Source organism: Acinonyx jubatus, chromosome E1, assembly GCF_027475565.1.
Source record: "Acinonyx jubatus isolate Ajub_Pintada_27869175 chromosome E1, VMU_Ajub_asm_v1.0, whole genome shotgun sequence".
NCBI lineage: Eukaryota > Metazoa > Chordata > Mammalia > Carnivora > Felidae > Acinonyx > Acinonyx jubatus.
Genome location: NC_069397.1, coordinates 35,497,941 through 35,515,416, shown reverse-complemented (window position 1 = coordinate 35,515,416; position 17,476 = coordinate 35,497,941). Strand labels below are relative to the sequence as shown.

Below are 17,476 nucleotides of genomic sequence, written 5' to 3'. Positions count from 1 at the left end.
GAACTTACAGGTTGATACAGAGTGAAGTTACAGCTCTGAACTGTGGAGTTATTCTAGTTAAAAATAAGAAATTGGGGCGCCTGGGTGGCTCCGTCGGTTCAGCATCCGACTTCAGCTCAGGTCATGATCTCCCGGTTCGTGGGTTCGAGCCCCGCGTCGGGCTCTGGGCTGACCGCTCGGAGCCTGGAGCCTGCTTCGGATTCTGTGTCTCCCTCTCTCTCTGCCCCTCTCCTGCTCGTGCTCTGTCTCTCTCTCGCTCTCAAAAATGATATAATATTTTAAAAAATTTTAAAAAGGAATATGTTGACTGAAAAATTCCTCACTGTAATCTGATTCTTAGCATTGACTAGAATTAAATGTCATTTCAGATATTTTTTCTGTGACTCTACGCTTTAAATATGCATGTGGTCTTGTATTCAGCCCAATAAGGTCTTAGAGTTTTAAAGGATTTATACTATGTCTATTCAGTCGTCTGCTTTTTAAAAAAAATTAAAAAAAAAATTTTTTTTTCAACGTTTATTTATTTTTGAGACAGAGAGAGACAGAGCATGAACGGCGGAGGGGCAGAGAGAGAGGGAGACACAGAATCGGAAACAGGCTCCAGGCTCTGAGCCATCAGCCCAGAGCCCGATGCGGGGCTCGAACTCACGGACCGCGAGATCGTGACCTGGCCGAAGTCGGACGCTTAACTGACTGCGCCACCCAGGCGCCCCTAAAAAAATTTTTTTTAATGTTTATTTATTTTTGAGAGAGAGAGAGAGGCAGACCGCGAGCAAGGGAGGGGCAGCGAGAGAGGGAGACACAGAACCGGAAGCAGGCCCCAGGCCCTGAGCTGTCAGCCCAGAGCCCGACGCGGGGCTCGAACTCGTGAACTGTGAGATCATGACCTGAGCTGAAGTCGGACGCTTCACCCACCGAGCCACCCAGCCGCCCCTCAGGGATTTGCTTTTCAAAATAAATGGCATTTCAGTGTTTATTCAGCTGTTTAAAGTCTCACACTAGGGCTTTACAAGCTGTTGGACATTTGACAAATTATTTCTCCCGAAGAACCGTAACGCACATTCCCAGACAGTATAAATATGTAATGGAACTAGTATTAATGTATATCATTATTTATAAACGGATTACCAAGTACTAAAAAATTAGCGTAATAAAACCAATGATCAAGTATCCAAAAATTAGGTCACACAGCTCAAAAGACATACACATACATTCTTTCCCTTTTGAAAATTCCTATTATACCACTTGGCTTTTACGAAGCTATATTGATACTTAAACTTTTGTTAACCAAAGGAAACGCAAAGAGGATTTTTGCTGTAACTGAAAAAGGCGAAAGGGAAAAATAGCGCTGCTGGGTTTGTTTTGCAAGCCCGGGGTACAGAGACGGCTCGCACCCTGAGCAGCCCCAGGGGCGCCCCCAAGCACCTTGCCCGGGGAACTCAGCATCTCAACATCAAGCAACCCTGTGTCTGCGAGCAATTTCTTTACCTCCGTTCATTTTGTGCATCCGTTAGCAAGATGCCCCTAAGGTATCAGAAAAGCCTAAATGTAGTTAGTTTGGGGGTCTGGGAACACTAAAGAATTTTCCACAGAAATTCATGGTAATTCAACGGTCTCGTAGGATTGTTTTCCTTTCAGAGGGTGGGAGGAACCTGTAATACATTAGATAGCGGCTCAGTTCATTGCCAGAAATTCACTTCCTTTTTTTTTTTTCTTTTTAAAGGAGAGGCTGGGAAGAGGGGAAAAAATTCACACTTCAAACAAAAATAGTAGTGGTAAACAACTTCCGATAGGTCTGTAAAAGTTAGGAGATGTTCAGAAATTTTATGATTAAACTTCGTTTTAGTTTCAATAACAAAGCCTCACTGGCCTTTCAGAAATAGTTACTAAGTTAAAGGATCTATTCTACATGTTTTGCACAAGACAAAAGGCAACCTTTTATTAAAAGTAGGAATAACGCCTGGGGCGCCTGGATGGCTCAGTTAAGCATCTCGTCTCTTGATTTCAGCTGAGATTTCAGATTTGATCTCACAGTTCATGAGTTCGAGCCCTGCATCAGGCTCCGTGCTGATGATGGGGAGCCTGCTTGGGATTCTCTCTCTGCCTCTCTCTCAAATAAATAAACTTTAAAAAATTAATAAAATAGGAATAGTCTTCTCATTCTTCTTTTTTTGAAGTTTATTTTTCACTTATTTTTTTGAGAGAGAGAGAGAGTGCAAGTGAAGGTCTGAGAAGGAGAGAGAGAATCCCGAGCAGGCTCTGTGCTGACAGCATGAAGTCACAGGGACTCAAGTTCCTGAACCGTGAGATCATGACCTGAGCTGACATCGGGAGTTGGACGCTTAACCGACTGAGCCACCCAGGCTCTAATTTTCTCACTAATTTTCAGGCTTTCCCTGTTAAGTTGCACACCAAGTGCAAACATTCCATTAACTGTAAGGCTTTTGCCTGAAGACTTTACAGGGTGTGCTGCTGTGCAACGTAGAGTTTCCAAGTGGAGGTTTTCTATTACAGCACAACGTGAGACTTACAGAAAGACAAATCATCACGGTAAGAACTTGGTTGACATCCAACAAAAATCAGCGATTGTAGAAACCCGATGTACTTCAGTACGAATTCAGTGGAAGTGAACATAGAGTAAGCAAGCGAATCACCATACGAGCTTCCACTGTCAGTTTGAAATTCCTGAAGGCATATACCACATCCAATGAGAGTGTTCATGGCGCCTGGGACTTTCATCCATGTGATACTGAAGATATACACATATTGGGCTGGGTATTTTGGTACTTCGCATCTCTAAATTTTCTTGGCTGTTGATAAGATCTTGGGATGAGAACGGATTTTTTAAAAAAAGTTTATTTATTTATTTTTGAGAGACAGCGTGCAAGTGAGCTCAAGCAGGGGAGGAGCAGAGGAAAAGGGGGGAGAGAGGATCCCAAACAGGCTCCGTGCTGTCGGCGCAGAGCCCAATGCGGGGCTTGAACTCACAGACCGTGAGATCGGGACTTGCGCCGAAGTCAACAGCCAGACGCTTAACTGACTGAGCCACCCGGGTGCTGCTGGGATGGGAATAGATTTTTAAAAAAAAATTTTTTAACGTTCATTTACTATTGAGAGAGAAAGTGAGAGAGAGAGAGAGACACAGAGCGTGAGCAGGAGAGGGGTAGAGAGAGGAGGAGACACAGAAGCCCAGGCTCTGAGCCATCAGCACAGAGCCCGATGCAGGGCTGGAACTCACAAACCGCGAGATCATGACCTGAGCCGAAGTTGGTCACCCAACCGACTGAGCCACCCAGGCGCCCCAAGGGATGGGAATAGATTTAAAGAAGACTTCCAACCCAAGATTGCATGATTTCAGCATCTCGCCAAGTGTCCAGAGAGGACCAGGAGATCAGGATCACACGGGCCACCTTAAGACTCCGTTTGCCACATCAGTCTTGTGTGTTTTTTCTTGAGTTCCTTTTTTCCTACACGTTTTTATTTAAATACCAGTTAGTTAACATACAGCATAATATTAGTTTTGGTTTGAAATGTAAATCTAAGGGGCGCCTGGGTGGCGCAGTCGGTTAAGCGTCTGACTTCAGCCAGGTCACGATCTCACAGTCCGTGAGTTTGAGCCCCGCGTCAGGCTCTGGGCTGATGGCTCAGAGCCTGGAGCCTGTTTCCGATTCTGTGTCTGCCTCTCTCTCTGCCCCTCCCCCGTTCATGCTCTGTCTCTCTCTCTCCCAAAAATAAATAAATAAATAAATAAATAAATAAATGTTGAAATGTAAATCGTTGCCATGTTAAGAAAGATCAACTTATGATTTTACCCCAACAATTTTTATTTTATTGTTTATAAATCCCAAAGTTTTATTTAGAAATTTAAAAAAAAATTTATTTTGTTTGATTGACTTATTTAATTTTTTAAACATTTATTTATTATTGAGAGACAGAGAGAGACAGACCGTGAGCAGGGGAGGGGCAGAGAGAGGGAGACACAGAATCGGAAACAGGCTCCAGGCTCCGAGCTGTCAGCCCAGAGCCCGATGCAGGGCTCGAACCCACGAGCCGGGAGATCATGACCTAAGCCAAAGTCAGACCTGAGCTTAACCTTAAGACTGAGCCACCCAGGCTCCCTTCAAAGTTTTATTTTTTAAAACTGTCAAACTGAAGAAAACTTAGAACAGTGTTACCATGAATATCATGAATACACCTTCCACCTGGAGATAACAATTATTATTTTACCACATTTGCCTGATGTCTCTTTTTGTCTTTCAAATGGCTGAGCCATCTGAAAGGACGTTCGAGACACGTGGACACGTCACCTCTAAAGATTTCATCAGGCTTCTCAGAATGACCACATTCCTCTATATAATCACAAGAGTACCAGCTCACCTAAAAAAAAAATGAACAATTCCCTAAGATAATCTAACCTTCAGCCCATGTTCAAATATTCACGATTGTCCTGAAAACGTCATTTAAAATTGTTTTTTGGAACAACGATCCCATCAAAGTCCACACGTTCTGTCTGGTTGCCAGATTTCTTTGATTTCTTCAGTATCAAAAGCTTTCCCCATCCCTCCACTGTTTTTCCTTTTGGTAATACTGTCTTTTTCAAGAGTCTAAGCCAGGGGCGCCTGGGTGGCTCAGTCAGTTAAGCGTCCCGCTCTTGATTTCGGCTCAGGTCACAATCTCGTGGTTCTTGAGATCGAGTCCCACGTTGGGGTCTGTGCTGACAGCGTGGAGTCTGTTTGGGATTCTCTCTCTTACCCTCTCTCTGCCCCTCCCCCCATGCACCTTCTGTCTCTGCCTCAAAATAAATAAACAGAAAAACATTTTTTTTAATGTTTATTTTATTTTTGAGAGAGGGAGGGAGAGAGATTGACAGAGCGTGAACAGCGGAAGGGCAGAGAGAGGGGGAGACTCGGAATCAGAAGCAAGTTCCAGGCTCTGAGCCGTCAGCACAGACCCCGACGTGGGGCTCGAACCTATGAACCGGGAGATCATGACCTGAGCCGAAGTTGGACGTTCAACTGACTGAGCCACCCAGGCGCCCCTCAAGAAAAGAGATTCTAACACAACTTGTTCTCTCGTGTGCCTACAGGTGTGAATTTCTACGGCTCCTCAAGATTTCAGCGTTTCTCTTAGGCCTTGGCACTATTGGGTTTCTGTGTGTAAGCGTGGGGCTAAGTAGGCTCACACCAGAGCTCCCTCCTTCTGCTGTGGCTGACCAGCCGCCGAAGCTTCTACCTGAGGAACGTCTCCGGAACCTCTTTACCTACGATGGAATCTGGTGAGGTTCAAGTCCACGTTGTTCTGATGTCTCCCTTGCTCCCCCTACGGTTTACTGTGCCTCCTGGTGCCCGTTTTACAGCCCCTTCCCCGCCTTCCCGAGCCTGCGCCCGTCGCTAAAGTGAACCAAACCGGGGGACCAGGAAAGGGTTCGGTCTGCAAGGTGCACAGCACCTACCAAAGTCCCTTACAACTACGGAGGGCCTGTCCGGCCAACAGTGTGAGAAAGGGGCAGCCTTTTCCACCCGCTAGCCTCCTCCTCTGGTGGGGCCAAGATGCCCCTGGCATCCATGTGACTCGAGTTTAAAGAAAGTGGGTGCAGGGGATGATTCCAGAGAGGGGACCTTCTCCCCCTTCTCCGTCCCCTCCCCTCCCTGCGTCTCTGGGAGGTGTTGCTGCTGGGATCCCAAGTAAGACCTGGGCGGGTGTGGGAAGGAGATGCCCAGGGTGGACGGTGAATCGCACGCTGGGTTTTAGATGGCGGGTTCTCCCTCCTCCCAGCCCCTGTTCACAGCCCTTTTCTGGTTTTAGGCTGTTCCCGAAAAACCAGTGCAAATGTGAAGCCCCCAAAGGGCAGGGAGGCTATAACTTCCAGGATGCCTATGGCCAGAGTGAACTCCCTGCGGTGAAAGCGAGGAGGCGGGCTGAATTCGAACACTTCCAGAGGAGGTAATGCAGACCGGGGCGGGGGGTGGGGGTGGGGGGTGAGGGGTGGGGGGGCTCCTGGGTCTCTCCTGTGTCCTGAGGGTGTGGGTCCCAAGAAAACAGGGAGGATCTCCTCTCTTGCAGGGGCCCCTGGGGGTGTGGGGGAACTGTTAGGAATAAAGCAAGGAGTGAGAACCGAGGAAGATGGAAAATGGTCCGTCCATGAAGACGTATCAAACTTTGCACGTCTAGGGCATTTCCTCGTAAGAATCGAGCAGAGGAGTGAAGATAGTCTGAGGCGTCCCTTCTTTCCTTCCTCCCTTCCTTTCCTTTTTTCCAGCAATCATTTATGAATCATAGTGGAAGGCATGCTATAATAAAAAATAAACAGAACCACGCTTAAGGATTTGAACTCTGGAACAAGCTGGATGCCAAGTTACCTGAACCCCCCCAGTACTTAAGTATCTTTATATGAAAAATGGCGATAGAGATACTTCTTTCGGAGGTTTGTGAAGGCTCGTAATGAACATTGTGTTAACACAGCTAGTATCTCGTAAAGGGTCTGACGGACCGAAGCCTTGCAAAAATATCACCTACTATTATTGTTGGGGTTTACTATTCATATTACTCTGCTTATGGTTCTTACAGGAGGTACATGATTCATTAAGAGATACATAAGTCACCTAAATATTAGATCGTTATAAGTGCCCTATGGAGGTGCCAGTTAAATTCGTGTGGTAGAATGCTACTAAAGGCCTAAGATTTAATGGGATGGTGAAGCAAAGTGACCTTGGACTCTGATTTGTATATGAAGCAGGAGTCCCCAGCGTCTCCTGTAAGGGAGCATCTCAGAAGGAAGAGTTAAGGCAGGGCCTAAAGCCCGGGCAGGTGGTGGTGGGGGGGGAGGGGTGGATTTTGTGATGGCTGAATGACAAGAAAGCAGGCGACGGCTGTTGGAGCCTAGTAAGTCAGGGGAGGGCTGGTGGTGCATGAACTCAGAGAGGCCAGGAGGCCAGGAGGCCGGGAGGAAGGGTGTGCATTTTGCTTTCTGAGTAATGCAAGGAATTAGACAGGGTTTTTTTTTTTTTTTAAATGTTCATTTATTTATTTTGAGAGAAAGAGAGAGAGAGAAGAGAGGGAGAAAGAGAGGGAGAATCCCAAGCAGGCTCCAAGCTGTCAGCACAGAGCCCCACGCGGGGCTCGATCTCACGAACCATGAGATCATGACCTGAGCCCAGATGGAGAGTCAGACGTTTAACCGGCTGAGCCACCCACGCGCCCCAGAACCGAACGGTTTCTAAAAGTGGCCCGTTCTTACCTGAGATGCTTTTGTAAAACGGGGCTCTGGCTTTTCGGTGCAGAGTACATAGTAGGGAAGGGAGAGGGAAGGCGGGGCGACCTGTTGAGGAGGCAGCTGGAAGGTACATGTTCCTTCTACTCCTGGGACAGTGGTGTCTCTGGGATGAACGGTCCCCAGGTGTTCAGTTGACTGAGCCTGAGTCATGAGTCAAGGAAGGGGAAGGGTGAGTAGGGCCCCTCCGGGTTTGCTTGTGGGAATCAACCACTACCCGCCCCCCCGCCAAACTACATACAAATAGAAGACTCCAGAAAAAGAGATGGGCAGCGGCAGGAGGCAGCGTTGCAAGTCGAAGAGCCAGGGGAACACAACAGATGATTCTGGCATGGCTTTGAAGCCTGGCCCCACCTAGGTGCGTGAGGAGCATTCGGGCTCCGCGGTTAACAGTGTGTCTTCCGTGTCCCAGCTGGATGACCTTGGGCGAGCTGCTTACCCTCTTCTGTATAATGGGGACAATAACAGTACCCGGGGTTGTTGGGACCTGTAATGAACTGATCCACGAAAGGGCTCAAAACGGTACCGAGGTTGTAGCCTCAATGAACTGATGGGACAGCAGAGGTCAGAAAAGCGTATAAACAACCGTAACTTGATGTGATAAAGCTGTCACGCCAAGCGGGACCTGTGCCTGGCTCTGCGCCCAATGGCAGCCTCTGCTTGCCTCCTGCCAGTACTGTGGTTCCCACTGGCTCTCCTGGTCTCCCTTTGCCACTGCCTGTGAGGTCCCTGTAGTCGGGGACTTGAGGTGGCCTCAGCGAGATGCCCGCTCTGGGCGAGGCGCCGAGTTAGGTATCGAGACAGGACTGATCTGAATGCCGCTCCCAGAGGAACAGAGAGGACACGGTCCACGTCCACCTCACCGTCCCTGCCGCTGCTGTAAGGACCACCGAGCCCCAGCCCGGTGCGGGGTGACTGTGGGCGGGCTGTGGCCCACGGAAAGTGGTCAGCGACCCGCGCGGAGCTCAGAAGTTCAGTCCCAAGCTCAGTGTTTACAGGACCAGTCAGAGGGAGGGCTGGGGAGGGGGGCGATGCTTGAGGAGGGAGAATGGCTTCCCATTCTGGGAATTCCAAAAGGGATGGTTCCAGAAGGCGGCCTTCAGAGCTGGCCTCATTTCTGTGACTGAACAGGTGACCTAGGATTCCGGTTATGGGTGCCTTAGTCCTCCAGGAGTGGGACCTTCTCGTCTCCTTGCCTCCTCTGTAACACAGGGGGGCAACGCGATCACGTAGAATAAATAACCCAGAATCTTCGGCCCCTGGTGAATGTCACCTAAGCTGTGCAACTCTCTGGGGGGTCATAGGATGGAGATGGTTCATACTTTACATGCTTTCTGCCATGTGAGGGAATTCAGCCAACCCCCATTTGGAGATCACATCATCCTCGGCCAGAGAGCACGTCTGACGTGGGAAGGCATGACAGGGGATCCCCCCCCCCCGGGATTCCCAAGATCTCTGTGTGCTCTGTCTGTGCCGCGTAATTGTCTGTATCCTTGAAACTATTATCATGATTTTATTTATTTTGAGAGAGAGGGCGCATGAGAGCAGGGGAGGGGCAGAGAGAGAGGGAGAGGGAGAATCCCCAAGTAGGCTCTGTGCTGTCAGCCGGGAGCCCTACCCGGGGGCTTGATCTCACCAACCGTGAGATCCTGACATGAGCTGAAATCCAGAGTCTGTCACTTAACCGACTGAGCCACCCGGGCACCTCTGCTTAAAAAAATTTTTTTTTTCTGTTTATTTTTGAGAGAGAGACACACACAGAGTGTGAACAGGGGAGGGAGGGGTCGAGAGAGAGAGGGAAACACAGACTCGGAAGCAGGCTCCAGGCTCTGAGCTGTCAGCACAGAGCCTGATGCGGGGCTCGAACTCACGAACCGCGAGATCATGACCTGAACCGAAGTTGGACGCTCAACCGACTGAGCCACCCAGGCGTCCCAGCACCCCTGCTTTTTTTGTTTTATTTTAAGTAATCTGTACACCCACCGCGGGGCTCGAACTCACAACCCTGAGATCAAGAGCTGCATACTCTACTGAGTGAGCCAGCCAGGGGCCCCTATTTCATTGTTTTAGAAGCTGCATTTCCCCGATTAATTTTGAAGCAGAGCATGTTTCATATATGTATTCGCCATTTGTAGTTTCTCTTCTGCTAGTTGCCTATTTATATCATTTTCCATTTTAAAATTTTCTCTCTTTTGTATCGTCATAAATATTCGCTACAGTCGTCTGATCTTTCTTCCAGGTGATCTAAATGATACCCTTGGCCACACTGGATCCCTAAAAGGCTGCGTTTCAACCATATTCCCTTAGTGCCTCAAAGACTCAGTCTCACTGGATTCTTCTGCGCTTGCCCTTGACTGAGGTTGTTACAACAACAAAACCATATGAAAACTGTCACTGTGTTTGCTCTGAAAATATCAAGGCAACAAATCACGTTTCTTACGACATATCTTCTTTGTGAGTTCAGTGCCAGGAAGAAGTGTATTCACCTCGGGAGTTGTTTGCTTTTGTCTTTTTGATAATAAGACCAGAGTCCTGACTGGCCACCCATTTGTACCCTGGCTACCAGGAAGTGACCCTGGCTTGGGGCTACCGCAGCTGGGTTGGCCCGTATGCTCCGAATATTTTGTTTCTTCTTTTTCGCTGGTTGTGATTCGGATTTCGCATGTGCCTTGTTGTAAACTGCCTCGATTCCTTTGTGGGATTCAAGGCTGGAGGGAAGGGCAGGAATAAAGGAGGGAGGGGATGGAGGGGTGCACAGGGCAATCCACTTTCACTTCCTCCCCCCTGGCAGCACAAAGCTCTGGACACAGGCACCACTTTAAGAACCGACCGGGGGGTGGGGGGCGCCTGGGTGGCTCGGTCAGTTAAGCGTCTGACTTCGGCTCAGGTCACGATCTCACGGTCCGTGAGTTCGAGCCCCGTGTCGGGCTCTGTGCTGACCGCTCAGAGCCTGGAGCCTGTTTCAGATTCTGTGTCTCCCTCTCTCTCTGACCCTCCCCCGCTCATGCTGTGTCTCTCTCTGTCTCAAAAATAAATAAACGTTAAAAAAAAATTAAAAAAAAAAAAAAAAAAAAAAAGAACCGACCGGGGAGACACGTCAGAGCGGCTGCTAATGGTTCCGGTTCTGTCCCCTGCAGGGAAGGGTTGCCCCGTTCACCGCCGCTGCTGGCTCAGCCCAACCTCCCCTTTGGGTACCCGGTCCATGGGGTAGAGGTGATGCCCCTGCACACGGTTCCCCTCCCAGGTAGGTACGTCTCCGTCTGGAGAGGAGCCAGGCAACTTTCATAACCCTTCTGAAGCAAAATTGGGGAGTGGAAGGGGACAGTCGTGTATTGAGTGCCTGCTGTATGCTCAGCACAACGCAGGAATTTGGCGTGATTTCGCTGAATGTCGGTCTCACTGTTTCCGCCCCTGGGAATCACCCTTAGTAGTGGTGACCTCCCAGGGGACCCGAGATGACACAGAGGAGGACAGAAATCTGTGTGCCTCAAGGGCTCTTAGGACATCGTTGGCTTTTTGGCGTCCCGTCACTCATGGGAACAGGCCAAGATGAGCCCACCTCCTGGGACAGCATATTGAAAAGAGTATTTATGTTGGTTAAAACGCCCCTCCAACGAGGGATTTCTAGACACGTCTCTAGTTCGGGACCACATCCCTGTGAGGTAGATGTTACTTTGCCAATTTCACGGATGATTTCCTTTTTTTTATTGTAAAATGTGCATATCCTAAAATTTACCGTATCCATCATTTTGAAGCACACGGGGTTGTGGCATTACATTCTCATCGTTCGGCAACCGGCACCGTCATCCGTCTCCGGAACTTGTTAATCTTCCCCCACTGAAACTCTGTACCGAATTTAATTTTAAGTCCCTTCCCCCCACTGCCCGTGGCAGCCACCATTCAGTAGAATGTCTTGTCTCTGTGAATTTGACTGTTCTAGAAACCTCATATATAGTATGATCCGTTGCGGCCTTCCCTTCAGTAACAGAGATGCCTGGAAAGTGCTAGATTAAATTCACAGTCCCCGTCCAGTGCTGAGGGTGGGCATCAGAAGCTTTAGAACCACTGGAATTTGAGGACAGGGGACAGCCCCTAACACAACCCCCAGGGAGAGAGGAGTGTTCGGCAGATGCCCTGGGTAGGAGGGGACACTGAAGGGATTCTGGAAGGATGTATAGGATCCACCGGGAGGGTAGGAGCGTCAGGGAACCTTTGACACCCTCTCAACTGGTGTTTTTTTTCCTCCTCTCATCTGTGTCTTCCAGGCCTTCAGTTTGAAGGACAAGACGCCCCCTTCTATAAGGCAAGTCCCCTTCCCAGCCCCTTTTTGCACTTGGCCTCCTGTCTACACCCTGCTTCCCCAGTGGTGGCTGGTCTCAGATTTTGACAGAGTCTTTATCCAGATTGAATATCTGACATGAGTCCCAGGTGGGGAGAGGAGAAAGGGTGCCTCCAGAAGGCATGATTTTCATGAACTCCAGCGGCCGGAGCTCCGAGGAGGACTTCTAAAGACCTGGGCCATCACAGATGCTGCTGCTTCCGCCTCAAGAGGAAGTTGCGACCACAGCCGCGGCCACAGCCACGGCCACGGCCGTGGCTTCTGTGCATGTTGCCTCTGTCAGGGTGAGCTCTGGCAAGACCGATGCTCCGTGCCCTTAGCCTTCCGTGGCCCGCTTAACACCGCTCCAAATCCAGCTCTCCTGCGCGTAGAGCTGATGGGTTGGAGGCAAAAGACATCCAGAGCCCTAATTTGAAAAGGAGTCTGGGAAATGTAGTTTTAGTTTTCCCACTCTGCATGCCAGAGGTTGGAATGGGTGATGAGTGAGCAAATCTGCAAAACTACTCAGTTCCCGATGGCCTTCCCCCCTCCCAGCAAAGCACTCCCCGCCCCCCCCACGCCCCGCCCCGCCACTTTCCCAGTACTCTCATATCTTCTTCAGGGTGCCTTTCTGTACCTGAGTTATTTTATATGCATCGTGATAGACTGGTGGCTGACCTCCCCCACCAGAATAGAAGCTTCTGGAAGGTGCGGAGTTGGTTTTATTCACTGCTCTTCTCTCAGTGTCTCTAGTTTGGATCTCAGAAAACACCTTCCCGCTGACCAAAGCGTTCTCAGCAGACGTGACATAACCCAGTGTACCTTTCACAAAAGACGTCTGGATGCACAGAGGACGAGGAGGCAGGAGAGGAGAGGGGCTTTAGGGAGTAGCAATGGGATGGAGAGAAGGGGACCAGTCCTAGCTACGTGTTGAAGGTAGACCCGGCAGGACTCCCTCAGAATAGCAGTGACCTCCATCAGGGACGTCACCAGTTGAATGGATGAAGGCTCCATTCACGAGGCCGGGAGAAGCAAGGAGAGAGTGAAAAACAGGTTGATAGAGAAAAATCAATAGTTCGGTCTCGAAGACTTAACTTTGAGTTAGTCGCCTGGGGAATTTCCTAGCAGAGCAAACAGCCGGGCAGTTAGGGCTCCGAGAGATGGGAGCTGGAGGCATCCATTTAAAAAAAAATTTTTTTTCAATTTTTTTAAATTTTTTAAATTTATTTTTGCGACAGAGAGAGACAGAGCATGAGCAGGGGAGGGGCAGAGAGAGAGGGAGACACAGAATCCGAAGCAGGCTCCAGGCTCTGAGCTGTCAGCACAGAGCCTGATGTGGGGCTCGAACCCACAGACTGTGAGATCATGACCTGAGCCGAAGTCGGACACTTAACCGACTGAGCCACCCAGGCGCCCCCCCAAAAAAATTTTTTTAACATTTTATTAATTTTTGAAAGACAGAGACAGCATGAGTGGGGGAGGGGCAGAGAGAGAGAGAGAGAGAGAGAGAGAGAGAGAGAATGTGAAGCAGGCTCCAGGCTCTGAGCTGTCAGCACAGAGCCTGACGCAGGGCTCGAACCCACAGACTGTGAGATCATGACCTAGGCCGAAGTCAGACCCTCAACTGACTGAGCCACCCAGGAGCCCCTGGAGACATACATTTTTAAGCCAACAGCCTATGAATGATATTTAAAGATGCCTCCTCTAGGGGCGCCTGGGTGGCTCAGCTCGTTCAGCGTATGACTCTCGGTTTTGGTTCAGGTCATGATCTCGGGGTTTGTGGGATCGAGCCCCGTGGCTGACCGGTGTGGAGCCTGCTGGGGATTCTCTCTCTCCCTCTTTCTCTGCCCCTTCCCCGCTCAGGCACATGCTCTCTCTCTCTCTCAAAATAAATAAATAAACTTTCAAACATATATACATAAAGCCGCCTCCTCTAGAAGGTGTTGAGTAGGAAGAGAAAAGGGGACAGAACCGAACCCTGAAAAACTCCATTTGGAGGTCAGACGGAGGAAGAGGCAGCCAAAGTCAAAAGATGCAGCCCGCGGCAGTAGGCAGAAATCTAGAAGAATGGTATCCTGTAAGCCAAGGGATGAGAGAGCAGTGGCCCTGGAACACTCCAGGCCCCAGGACTTGATTCTACTTTGCTGAGAGTAAAGCTACAACTGCCTGCGGTGCCAGACCCCAGCTTTCAGGAGCACCCCGGAGAGCCTCCTCTTTCCCGCCTGTGCCCTGCCCCCTGCTGGCCATCCCGGGTATGTGCCTTTCCTCGCATTCAGCGTCCTTCTACCTCCTCCACCCTAGGTCACGCTGACAGCGTCTCTGGGGACCCTGAACACCCTTGCTGACGTCCCGGACAGTGTGGTGCAGGGCAGAGGCCAGAAGCAGCTGACCGTTTCGACCAGTAACCGGCAGCTTTTGAATTTCGTCCTCCAGCACCTGACATACACCAGCACCGTGTACCAGCACCCCAGGGTGGATGTGGGTGAGAGCCTGTGCTTGGAGGGCAAAATGCGAAGGGAGCGGGAAGGCAGCCACGGGACCCTCTCAAAGTCTTCCTCCTCCAGGAAGCCCGCCTGCATTTAGCACGCTTGCCTTGCTCCTGTTTCTAACCCTGGATGTCTCACCTTCCCAAGTACTGTATTCCATATTATCCCCATGTTGCCACTGACCCCATAGCATGACTGGAAGGAAAGAACACGTACCTCTCTGTGAGGACGGATCATTCGTGCTGTGTACCTGGAAGCCATCGGGCCCTGTTCCCCGTTATCTGTAGCTCTCAGCTGCGGGAGGGGAGGGAAGCAGTCTGCGCATCGGTATCTCGTCCTGGGCACTGACAGGAAAGAGGGATGTGGGAGAACTCCCAGTCCCAAGGGCAGTGGTTTTGTGTCCCACCCCCACCCCCCACCCCCCACCCCAGGGATTCCCTGGGAGAACAATCCTTGCCGCCCTGATGGCAGTCCCAGGTTCTTTCCGGATGAATTCAAGTCGCTGTTTTCCCTTTGGGGGCGCCTGGGTGGCTCAGTCGATAAAGCATGCCACTCTTGTTCTCGGCCTCGTGGGTCGTGAGTTCGAGCCCCGTGTGAGGCATAGAACTTAATTGAAAAAAAAAGGGGGGGGGCAGTCAGCAGGTTGCCCCAGGGACGCAGAGCAAGTCAGGTGCCAGAATGCTGTCAACGTATGGGGTCTTCAGTCTCATCCCAGGCGGGACATTCTCTACCGGGCCTTTACCTGGCTTCAAATCGGCTTCCTTGGGGCAGCGTGGAAAGTGACCAGACGCGGTGCTGCCCACCTTGCCCTTCTGTCTCCCTCCAGTGAGTCTGGAGTCCAAGTCCTCAGTCGCCAGATTTCCAGTGACCATCCACCATCCTGTCATGCCCAGGTTGTATGACCCTGGACCAGGTGAGGCCCTTGCCCCCGGGGCTCCAGGGTGGGATCCTGCAGAGCTTTTGGTGACATTCGGAAGGCATCCCCCCCCCCCCGGCCCCCAGGAGGTGGAGGAGGAGATTCAATGAAAATAACAGCTCTGATTGGATTCCTGACAAACAAGCTTTGCTTGGTGGGGGTGGGGGTGGGGGTGGGGTGGGGGGCGGATTCGAGGACACACGCTCCTAATATCGCTTAATCATATTTAACTTATATGGTTGGGCTTATTTTGAAAAAAACAAACGAATGACAATGTCTTAATAAGTAATAGTAACAAGAACAGAATGGTACTGGGACGTGGCTAGATGTATCAATGGAAGTCCAACTGGAAATCCAGAAACGACCATGTTAGAATTCTACCATGTAATGAAGGCAGCTTTTCAAATTAAAGGGCAAAAAAAGATGGGTTAGCCAAGAAATCCCATGGGACAGCTGTGGAGCTACGTGGAAGATAGAAAGTTGAATCTGTCTTACAGCTCATACCAAGAGAAATTCCAAATTAATCAAATATCGCATATTTTTAAGTGCTAGAGCAAAAAAAAATCCATGGAGTGAAAAAAAAAAAAGCAATCCTAGGGGCGCCTGAGTGGCTCAGTTGGTTAAGCGTCTGACTTCAGCTCAGGTCATGATCTCATGGTTCATGGGTTCAAGCCCCATGTTGGGCTCTGTGCTGACAGCTCAGAGCCTGGAGCCTGCTTTGGATTCTGTGTCTTCCTCTCTCTCTACCCCTCCCCTGTTCATGCTCTGTCTCTCTGTCTCAAAAATAAATAAGCATTAAAAAATGAAAAAAAAAAAAAGCAATCCTAGAGTATAAGACCTTTCTAAGTATGTCACAAAACACAAAGGCCAGAAAGGAAAGACTACCCACGTAAAATACCCAAAATTGTTCAATGTTTTTATGGCAGAAACCCACCAAAGGCAAAGGCAAATGACAAAGAACAAATTGGGAAAAAAAAAAAATCTTCAGCACGCGTTAAAGTCAAAGGTGTGCTTTTATTTGCAAGCGCCTGTGAATCCATAAAAACGCCTAATAAGCCGGGGCACCCGGCTGGCTCTCGGTGGAGGGTGTGTCTCTTACTCTGGGGGTTGGGAGTTCGAGCCCCAGGCTGGGTGCAGAGATTACTTTAATAAATAAATGTTTCAAAAAAACACCTACTTGGGAATGCAAGCTGGTGCAGCCACTCTGGAAAACAGTATGGAGGTTCCTCAAAAAAGCTAAAAAGAGAACTACCCTATGACCCAGCAATTGCACTACTGGGCATTTATCCACGAGATACAGGTGCTGTTTCGAAGGGACACTGGCACCCCCATGTTTATAGCAGCACTATCAACGACAGCCAAAGTATGGAAAGAGCCCAAATGTCCATCGATGGATGAATGGATAAAGAAGATGTGGTATATATATGCAATGGAGTATTACTTGTCAACCATAAAGAATGAAATCTTGCCATGTGCAACTGCGTGGATGGAACCGGAGGGTATTATGCTAAGCGATATTAGTCAGAGAAAGACAAAAATCATAGGACTTCACTCATATGAGGACTTTAAGAGACAAAACAGAGGAACATAAGGGAAGGGAAACAAAAATCATATAAAAACAGGGAGGGGGACAAAACAGAAGAGACTCATAAATATGGAGAACAAACTGAGGGTTCCTGGAGGGGGTGTGGGAGGGGGGATGGGCTAAATGGGTAAGGGGCATTAAGGAATCTACTCCTGATATTATTGTTGCACTATATGTTATTTGGATATAAATTTCGATGTAAATTTTAAAAAAGAAAAAAAAATTAAAAAAAATAAAAAAATGCCTACTAAGCCGATGGAAAAATACACAGCTTGCTACAGATTAAATCCAACAATACTTTTAGCCGTTAAAATATGTACTCAGTCCCACGCTTAAAAAAAAGCACAAATGTGAAATACATTCATATCAGAAAGGATTGGAGGAGGAGTGGGGGGAAGGCACTCTTTGAAAAAATTCTTTAATCTTTATTTTTGAGAGAGAGAGAGAGAGAGAAGCAGAGCTCCAGCGTGGGTGGAACAGAGAGAGAGGGAGACACAGAATCCGAAGCAGGCTCCAGGCTGTGAGGTGTCAGCACAGAGCCCGATGCGGGGCTCGAACTCACGAACTGCGAGATGATGGCCTGAGCCGAAGTCAGACACTTAAACGACTGCGCCATCCAGGTGCCCCAGGGAGCAGGCATTCTTATGAACCCCCGTGGGACGTGTAAATTGGCATAGCCTTTCTGGAGGTAGTTTGGCAATATCTATCAACATTTGGGATGTGTATTCCCTTCGGGCCAGCAATGGCACTTCTAGAAGTTATCATACTATGATTGTATCTGTGTGAAATGACGTTTGTTTGAGGTCCTTTATTGCAGCAAAAACCTGAGTAGTGGGATGCATTGGTTAGATCAAGTGGGGTCCATCCATATAATGATATTCCATGTAGTGGCATTCTGAAG

The 17,476-nt window shown here is 49.2% G+C and overlaps 1 protein-coding gene across 1 annotated transcript in view; it reads left to right on the top strand.

The window, feature by feature from the left end:
• B4GALNT2 (beta-1,4-N-acetyl-galactosaminyltransferase 2) overlaps positions 1-17,476 on the top strand; it is a 65,664-nt gene that overhangs the window by 34,977 nt on the left and 13,211 nt on the right. The window contains exons 3-8 of the mRNA XM_053211842.1: positions 5,025-5,275; positions 5,806-5,943; positions 10,408-10,514; positions 11,536-11,573; positions 13,890-14,070; positions 14,901-14,987. Coding sequence (XP_053067817.1) covers positions 5,025-5,275; positions 5,806-5,943; positions 10,408-10,514; positions 11,536-11,573; positions 13,890-14,070; positions 14,901-14,987 — 802 coding nt within the window. The remainder of the gene's footprint in view (positions 1-5,024; positions 5,276-5,805; positions 5,944-10,407; positions 10,515-11,535; positions 11,574-13,889; positions 14,071-14,900; positions 14,988-17,476) is intronic.